At 43.8% G+C, this 9,288-nt stretch overlaps 1 protein-coding gene across 1 annotated transcript; it reads right to left on the reverse strand.

Annotated features, from left to right (window-relative positions):
- Positions 1–269: 269 nt before the first annotated feature.
- LOC148014348 (cytochrome P450 704B1-like) lies at positions 270–4,934 on the reverse strand. Its single transcript, XM_087666851.1, has 6 exons — positions 4,326–4,934; positions 3,485–3,694; positions 2,456–2,743; positions 1,753–2,163; positions 1,434–1,634; positions 270–1,054 (listed from the first exon to the last, which is right to left on the reverse strand). Exons 1-6 carry the CDS (start codon positions 4,671–4,673, stop codon positions 875–877), a joined length of 1,638 nt encoding a protein of 545 aa, XP_087522977.1. The 5' UTR covers positions 4,674–4,934; the 3' UTR covers positions 270–874.
- Between the last annotated feature and the right edge of the window lie 4,354 nt (positions 4,935–9,288).

Below are 9,288 nucleotides of genomic sequence, written 5' to 3' on the forward strand. Positions count from 1 at the left end.
GTCAATGCTACCATCAGAAAATATTTGAATTTGCGAATTTCCGCCAAAAAAACGTCGAATTCCAAAATTCAGTTACCGGGCCGACTCTCTCTCTCTCTCTCTCTCTCTCTCTCTCTCTCTATCGTTTCGATTCTCGAATAAACAGCCAAAAGAAGTCAAGACCCTCGCACATGAGCGACTAGAAAAAGATCACCATGTTAATCGCTTTACTGATGTGGTACCTACTTTACAGTCGAACTGAGAGGTCCCTTCTATAACCATGAGGAAAAAGCTGTGTTCATAGTAGCTTGCAATTGACCCTTTACTTTAGTGTTTTTTTTACAAGCCATCCGAGAATAGATGTTTTGGGGCAGTCAAACCAGGCCTTCATGTGCGTCACTTAAAGAGAGAGAGCCCTCAGCCTATCCGAGTTGAAGGTTAGTTAAACTGGATCCACAGACCATAGATCGTCATCTGCGCGGGCTATCATCATCATCATCATCATCATCATACATATTTATATATATAGAACTGCTGGCAATACGCCATCATTATATTAAAAAAACTGAAAGGCTGTAGTCACTAGTGCCTTTTTCTTCTCTGACAATAAACCCTCTTTTTAACCCGTCTCTGCCTCCTTCCTACGGATTCAAAACCTAGGTGAATCAGGGGAATTTCATTGTATATGTACAAAAGGTATGGTGATATGATGAGACTTGAAAGACTCAATTCCTTCTATATTGGATTGACTTCTTTATTTCAGTAGCCTTTAAAAAATTGGGGTGGAGGTATTTGGAGCTGATATCAACAGCCAAAGAATAAAAACGGTATATATAGGGTGTATTGGACCATGGAGGATCAGACATGGCTGCAGAGAAGGCTTTTTCTTCTTCTTCTATAGACGAGATGATACAATTGCCTTCAATCCGTTTGCAATGTATAAGACTACCATCATACTGTAGGCGAAAGATTGGCCTTCCACTAGCTTGAAAGAGAAGAACTTGAGAAGGAGAAGAGTAGTCATCTTCATTTGAAGGTAGGCTGAGTCTTTACCGATGCATATTCGAGGGCCCGCCTGCATAGATCAATCACAAAATCCATGAGCCCAAGAATACTCCTGAGCAAGAACCTGACCTAACAGAGCATATGAAGAACCAAGGATTACGCAGTCCGTCCCCTTCTAATATGCATGAACATCAATCATCCCACATGCACATCTGGCATAAGAGAGTATAAAAGCAGCCCCGTCTGAAGGGTCTCGCTTATCATAAACACGGGATGACGATAGATAGCCTGCTAAATTATCCATGCCCAGGTCAGTCAGTTTAAAGCCTAATCCCGGTTAGGTCTCACCTAGTGAAAACAATCTGATGCATAGCCTTGCAAGTTGACACAGTCAAGGTATCAGCAATGCACATCGAACAATATGATCTATGTTCGTGTCTACTTCCCACCTGAAATGCAGTGAGCTTGAAAGCGGAAGGCGGCTGGAAAATCTCATCCTTGAACCATCTTTCTGGTTTGAATTCATGGGCATCAGGACCCCATAGAGCCTCTAATCTTCCCATCGCATAAGGAGAGTAGCTCACAAAGTTCCCAGCTTTGACTTTAGTACCGTCAGGCAAGACATCATCACCCAGAGCAATTTTGGATTCCTGTCAATAGAGAGCTAAATGTCAGACTTTCCATAAGGATATGCTGCAAGTATTATAGGTCCATCACTGACAATCACAGATCCACTTAAATGTGTTGCCCAAAGGAATATAAGCTTACAAGAGGCACAGCAGGGAAGAGCCTGAGGGCTTCCGTAATGGACGCGTGCAGGTAATCCATGCGGTTGAGAGATTGATAGTTGAGTGACTGAGCAAACTCGTAGATTTCCTCAGAAATGTGAGGACTTAACAGGCCATTTAGATGGTTATTACCATTGCATTGACTAATGGTGTGTTTTGGGGGTGAAATGGGGGGTTTCATTTCAGCCAAGACACGTTCTGCTTCGTGCAGTATCTTCTCCACCACATGGGGATGAGTAGCCAACTTGGAAAACAACCAGGAGAGAGTGAGAGCCGTTGTGTCTCTCCCAGCTATAATGAAGTTGACGACGACGTCTCTGAGCTGTTTGTCTGAGTAGGGACGACTATCTTCGTTGGTCAAGCTCATAAAACGAGAGAGGAGGTCTACTCTCTGCAAGAACAAAATCCTCCAAATTCAGCAGAAACATAAATTGTGACACGGTAAGCTTAGAATTACATTTTCCGGTTGCCTGAAAATGTGTTGAAAGTAAGTTTAAGATTCTTCAGAACCTCAAGTCTAGATATATACTAAGAATTATTCCCCACGAAATCCATTTGTCTCCTTTTCTCCAATTCACATAGTATAGATATCATCCTTAAGTGCTGGGGATGCGATTGCTTGACAGGGAAAAAAAAAAGGTTGTACTGGAAAGAAAATCACGCAACCCTTGACGTCAAAATACCTCGTCTTCATCATGCTGTCGGGAGAGCTCCACTCTGCGGGTGTTGATGACTTTGTAGATGAAAGAGTCCACCACCTCCAGGCATTTGCGTAACTTGGCCTCTGCACCCACATTTAGAGCTCGCTTGATCTTCCAGAAGAAGTCCACATAGCGCCTAATGATGAGCCTATTGGATTCGTCGAAAGCATTCGCAAAAGGGACCGCAGGTAATTGAGGCGATAGGCATCCCAAATCCACCCCAAAACCTATTTTGGATATTGAGTCCAAGGTCAGCCGCATGAACAAGTCCTGCACACAGGTGACGGCACTAACGACTTTTAGAGGTTAAGACTTTGGGCAACACATTTAAGTGGATCTGTGATATTCCATGATAGCACTGCTAGGTAAGCATCATGGGATATTCCATCTAGCAAAAAAACGAGGCGTAATCCTAGATAGACATTCGCATTCACACAGAGAAGAATACATCATTACCCTCTAATTTAAACCCGACGGCAGTGAACACATGCCAAGTTCAATCGCTACATTATGAACTATGAATGGACGTTCATGAGCGTCGGTAATTCAAACTTCAAGTTTCAGATGAGGTAGAAGTAAATAATCAGGTACAGCTCTGTGATAAAGACAGCCGCTCGAATTCATAGAAAAACGTGACGTGCATGAAAGCTGGAGTACAATTTTGAAATTTGCCAAATAAGAACTGAAAGAATAAAAATTCCGGGAACAAGAAAAGATGAAAAAGAAGCAAGAAACAGTGATAGATTCAGTTAATAACGGAGGCTAAGTATTTTACGCGGTTTCGGAAGATTCGTGAAGACCTGAAGACCTTCACAGCTACAATTATAGATAGATAGATAAATTAAATAAATCACTTCCTTGAAAAACATAAGGTAGCGTGCGCCTTGAAAAAACATAACGTAACGTGGGAAAGAAACCCTCAATATTAGAAATTGAAGGCTAAGATAGAAAATTATAATAAAGCGAGTTAACGCTAATCATTATTTAGGTTCGAACGGTTGGTGGAACGACCTGAAGGTCGACGACTTGATCTTTCTTGATGGAGAGCACTTCGACCAATTTGAGGGCCTGCATCCTGTACGCATGCGTGCTGTAGTCCCTAAGCTTGCCCGAGGAGAACTCGAAGATGGCCACTTTGCGCTGCCTCATCCACTCTTCCCCATCCACGTTGAAGATGCCATCCCCCAGCACGTCCATAAACCTCTCATGGATGCGCTCCCCCTGCACATCATCGACTGGATCATCATTAATTCTTTGCAGATTGAGTGCACCTCACATGCAATATTGAATATTGCTGGGATGCTGATCAAGTTAGTCTGTGTTTTCTAACGAAATCATAGAGCATGCAATTTTCTTGAGTCGAATACCTCAGCGATCCTGTTTAAAAACATTAATTTACTATAAGAAGCATTGAAACCTTGAGGTCCTAACTGGTTGTTCCCTAAGCAGCGCTGCTTCCGTAAGAACTCTTATTTGGCATTACAGAGGCACCGACTGTGTCGAGTATCATTGAGTCATCCATAAGCACAGACACGAGCGGCATTGGGACATTGAGACGCTACTTCGCTCACATATGAGCAGCATTGCATCACAGAATCCCTAATTAGTTGTCACGTAAGCAGTTGTTAATAAGCACTGATGTAAGCAGCATTGCGGCATTGAAACGTTAATTGGCTGATATCTGAGCGGCATCGCATTATAGAATCCCTAATTAGCTGTAACGTAGCAGTTGTGCACCTGTTCATCACCTTGGTTAAAGGCAAAGCATTGTAACAGAAACGAGAGGCTACGTAAATCACACATAGGAACATCATTGCAGACTCGTTAATTAAGTCATGAGTGCCGGACAGACCTTGGGATAGTTGCGGAAATTTGTCTTGAGGATGTGCTCAACATTGGCAGGGTCGCAAGTGAAGGTGTTATTGATGGAGATCATGGGAACGGAGAAGGTGAGGGTCTGACGGAAATAATGGAGGAGCCAGTCGTGGAGGACGTCGAAATTGCAGCCTTGTTCGATAATGCAGCCAATGACGGGCCAGGTCTTAGGGCCCTTCCGGCCTCTCTGGAGCAGGCGATGGAGAGCAATCCAGCTCACGGTGAACAGCGAGAGAGGCAGAAGCCAGTCTACCATAAAGGAAGACGACGAAGAAGCCGCAGAGATTATGAACGGCGGGAACAGCTCGGGGAAAGGATCCGCCATAGCCAAAGGCAGAAACCTCTTCAGTGCAAGCGAATGTTACGAGGAGGAAGGAGAAAATGAAGAGGAAGGAAGCGGGCGGGAGTGCAGATGTAGACGAAGGGAATGCAGGATATGGAGAAGGTGAGTTAATGGATGAAGAAAATGACGAAAATGCAGATGGAGACGAAGGAAATGATGACAAAGGGGAAGATGAAGATGGCGATGTATTGAAGAGAAGGGGAAACTACCTACTAAACCAGCCATGAGGGAAAAAGGGCGCGGAGGGGGGGGGGGGGGGCGGGGGGGAAACCAGCTGTTGCAAAGGCAAAATTTATTAAAGATAAAGAGAAGCAACGAGAGAGAGAGAGAGAGAGAGCCGAGTTGCAATAAAGGCTCCCTCACTTGCTGCTGTTTGTTTTACAGCTTAAATTATAGCCAAATGCTTACCAAACCAGAGACACAGTCCCATGTCGCTAATAATGAGAAGAGCGTGCAGAAGAGAAAGATATGTATTATGAAAAGAGAGAGAGCCGCCAACCCTGCCTGGATGAAATGGATCGTGGGGAGATTTTAGGGGGGCTCTCGTGTCAGCCCCTTTCCCCGCCCACGTCCTCCTCCCTCCATCGAGAGAGAGAGAGAGAGAGAGTTTGACCCGATTCAATGCGGCCCTTTATCCACCCCGCTAGATTTGGGAACCCCCTAGGCTTGCGGCTTGCCTCCTTCCTAAGTTCCAACCTAGGAGTAGGAGCTGCTCGCCCCCGTTTCTCGTCAAACCCCAAGGCTCAAGCCCCAATGCCCAGGCCCCAACGCACCCCTCGCGTCTCCCAGTCCCTCTCCTTCTAGAAACGAGTTAACTACTCTCCATGCAGCTCCATTGGTGGAACACTGCATGGCGAGACATATATATATATATATATCTCTCTCTCAATGTGGAGCGTCTTGAGTACATTCTCTCTCTCGCCCCCCCATGCTACATTGTGCCATTAGAAAGCCCCCACATAGAGTCGCCCTTGATTCCTCCACTTTCCATGTACCAACAGTTCCCTGTCTCACACTTGAGTGGCATCGATGTTGGAAGAAGGTGCCGCAAAGGAATGCCCGATGCACAGTTTTGAGGAGAAGCAGTTTTGATGACTTACATGCGAGGAATCGAGAGGGGAGCTCTAAGGTGCCATCTTCAAGTGACACTACGAAAAGCTTGTCTTGGTAATGTGAAGGGTGTTGCGATAAGGCTCAACACTGACAACACGAGCAATGTCACATGCATGGATGGGTCAAGTTTGAGACCATTTGCGGTGAGAATTGTCCTGCAAAGATAGGGAGAAGTGTGCCTTGAGCAGAGGGGCATGGTGCCCTGCTGACAGATTGCTCTTTACGATTGGCAATATGAGGCTTCCCTTAATTTGTAGAATACTCCCCCTTGGATTGGCAACATGACTCTGAGCATATAGGGATGCCATCCATTTTCAGAAACGCCCCTCAACCTAGAGTGATTGCTTCTCCTATCTGCAAGTGTGTTCTAATTTTTGCCATGCATGCCTTGATGTTCATGCTAACACGGTCATATCCAATGGTTGAAGCTTATGAGAAGTGTGGGCTAGCAATGTGATAATGTCAATACCCCATGAAGCAACCTTCTCAACAACTGAAATAAAAACATGGCTTCCATGGCCTTCAAGAATCAATAAGTGCCTATTTGTTGCAAAGCCCATAGACTCATCAATACAATTGTGGAAATGATCCATCCATGCATGGAACAACTCCCTGATCATCCATACTTTCCTTAGCATAGCCATGACAGCTCCCTCTTCACAATCTTGGATATAATTGCTGCCAACCCGTTGTCCTTTGAAGATGTAGTATCCAAGAATGGCATTAGCAACAGCAGTTCTCGTTCCTTTGTGTGCAAGTACTCTCATGCCTTTATCTCTAGAGCCTTGGAAACCTTTCTCATTTGCATTCCAAATGTTGCTTGGGGGTAGTTGTTATATCATATAGTGTCTTCAAGTTCTCATGAAAGGTCATTACAATTTCTGGCCAAAAACTAATGGCCTTGGTTTGCTCCAAGGGTTCACTTACTGGAAACACCGATTCCAGATGTCACTTGCAAAAGCAATCCCACCAGCTCTCCTTGGGAATGCCTTTGACTGAATGTTGTATGCCTGGTTTGACATATTTCAACAACTTTGAGCCTCATGTCAAGGACGGAAACACCATGGCCTGAATCGCATTTTTTGAAGCATCAATCAAGATGAGCTCCCTCTTCTTCTATAGTTAGCATTGTAGCTGGTCCCTTTGCCTTTTTATTAGTCCTCCCCACTTGCCAATTCAGGATTGCTGAGGCACTCATCCCATATCTAGTAGCACACTTCCTAAGAGAAACCCTTACATCATGATCAACAATTGCCCAAGCCATGTCTTCAATAGTCCATTGCTTGACCACTTTCTTTCTTCATACCTCTATTGGTGGTTCAATGGGGGCTGATTGAGGAAGTGTTGATGAGAGGGGTTTTTGATGAGCTCCTTTGGAGTGAGATTTCCTGCATTGGACTTCTGGAGAAGAGGCTTGGCATCTTTGGGTGGGATTGAACCTCTCCTTTAGGCACCTATTGCTTCGAATAGTAGGCTTTGTCATCTACAAGAAATATACTAACACACGACACATGAGTTGATGCATTCCAGCATGGAAAATATACCCATAACTACAAATCAACCTTATTAGAATATGTACCTTGTAAGGCAGAGAGAGTGACAGCTACAACACGTCCTTTAAATGAGATGAATAATCCTTCATAAAGAATTTCTTCTTAGGTGGCTATGTCTTGTTGTCTATAAACAAAGACTGCCTCTTAGAGGTAGAGAGATACTTTTGCAACAAGTATGGAGGATGCTAAAGGGAGTGCACAATGGGGAATGGGTTGGATACACAGCTTGGATGGGTCTTTTTTGGAGCCTTGTAAAATGCAATGGGCTTGACATGAATGCCACCATAGCAACAAACAAGCTCATTGTTCCTCTGCAAGAGATTATTGGTGCATAAGAACTGGTCAATGATAGGTATTCTCTTAGACACACATATTTTTCATTCGCAAGAATCTAAAATGCTCACTATGTGATTGGCCAATACAAATATGCTAGCTTGACAGTGAATCACTCATTGGTTTGGTCATGTAGAAGTAGGGAAGCATATACAAGGAACTATGGGCATGGAAGGTTATGGAGGGAAATTGGAACAATATGTAGTGACTTGTTATGATAATTTGGAATACTATGGTTGGCTTACTGTGAGAATCTTGAATACTAATCACTTGGCTTGTTGTGAGAATCTGAAATACTAATCATTGGTTTCTTTAGTAGAAGCCTTCAAGAATAGGTAGTGAAGAAAATGCAAGTAACATTAGTACAGAGGGAGAGCAAGCATGCTTGCTATGGAGTATGGAAAAGAGGGAGAGCAGGAGGAGACAGAACATAAGTTTGTTGTAAGTGTTGTTGTCATGACCATCTGCTGATGCTGTACTTGGTTACTACTAATCCATCACATGTTTTATGATTGGCCAAATCAATTGGGTAGATTTTGAGTTGTTTGATTTAGCAGAATCTGAATCATTTAAGGTATAGGTGGATGTGGTATTATCATGATGCTATGCATGTATTAGTTGCTAGACAGGGTGATTGAGTACTGACACATTGGATTTTGTGGGTTTTTACAGGTAGGAAGTAGTTGTGGCTGGTGGGGCCCAATAAAGTGACAAAGGAGTTCAAGAAGAAGAATGTAGTGTGCATGAAGAAGCCTAGAAAAGGCACAAATAAAAACCAAAAGTAGAGCATTTTGACAATGTAACAAATCGTGTCGAAAAAGATAAGCTTTTCTTTTTTAAATAGGTTGAAAATGTGCTATCACTGGGTCCCAGTAGTGTGCCATTACTAGCAGCCGTTCAACAACTGGTCCCCCTTACCCTAGGTGCAATTGGTAATAGGATTGCATACTTAGCTAGGTGTAGTTGGGCTTCTCCAAGAGAGGGACCATATGCCTAGCTAGGTGTGATTGAGGCAGGGCCTACATACCTAGATAGGTACAAGTTTTAGGCTTGGGGACAAGGATCGCATACCTAGCTAGGTATGTTTAGGCTTTTGTGAGAGAGGGACCATATACCTAGCTAAGTGCAATTGGGGATAGAGGCCACATACCTAGCTAGGTGCAATTTGGCCCTTGTAGTAGTATTCAACATCATCAGCTGCTACAAGGGAGGGATGCCCCCAACCACACCTAGCTAGGTGTACGGTCCCTCCCTTGGTAGAGGGTAATGATGCTGAACATTAGGAGGCAAAAAAAGGGAAAATAGCTCATTTTTTCCCCACGGAAAAATGCTTGTATAAGGGAAAAATGAAGGAATGAGCCCCTTTCCTCACATAGAAAAATGTTAAATACTTCTTCTACCCTTAAGCTTTCCCTTTTGAGGTCACCTGAGAGCTAATTTCAGACTCACTCCAAGCAATATGTAAATAAGAACATTACCCCCCCCCCCCCCCCCCAAAAAGAAGATCATCAAGTCACACCTCCCATTTAAGATCATTTAAAACCAATGATCATTTAGAATGTAAGCATTGTCCACCAAGGGCTAACTTCCTTCAATTA

This window comes from Lygodium microphyllum, chromosome 25 (genome assembly GCF_053477565.2).
Source record: "Lygodium microphyllum isolate KBCC chromosome 25, Lygodium_microphyllum_v1.1.10, whole genome shotgun sequence".
NCBI classification, from domain to species: domain Eukaryota; kingdom Viridiplantae; phylum Streptophyta; class Polypodiopsida; order Schizaeales; family Lygodiaceae; genus Lygodium; species Lygodium microphyllum.

Bases quoted from the DNA above. Each gene is read 5' to 3' on its own strand.
- LOC148014348 (XM_087666851.1), bottom strand. From the start codon at position 4,673: ATGGCGGATCCTTTCCCCGAGCTGTTCCCGCCGTTCATAATCTCTGCG. The intron at 2,744-3,484 runs GTCGTTCCACCA...ACCTGTGTGCAG, and splicing joins ATCAAGTCGTCGACCTTCAG to GACTTGTTCATGCGGCTGAC. The intron at 1,635-1,752 runs GTAAGCTTATAT...CTCTATTGACAG, and splicing joins TCTTCCCTGCTGTGCCTCTT to GAATCCAAAATTGCTCTGGG.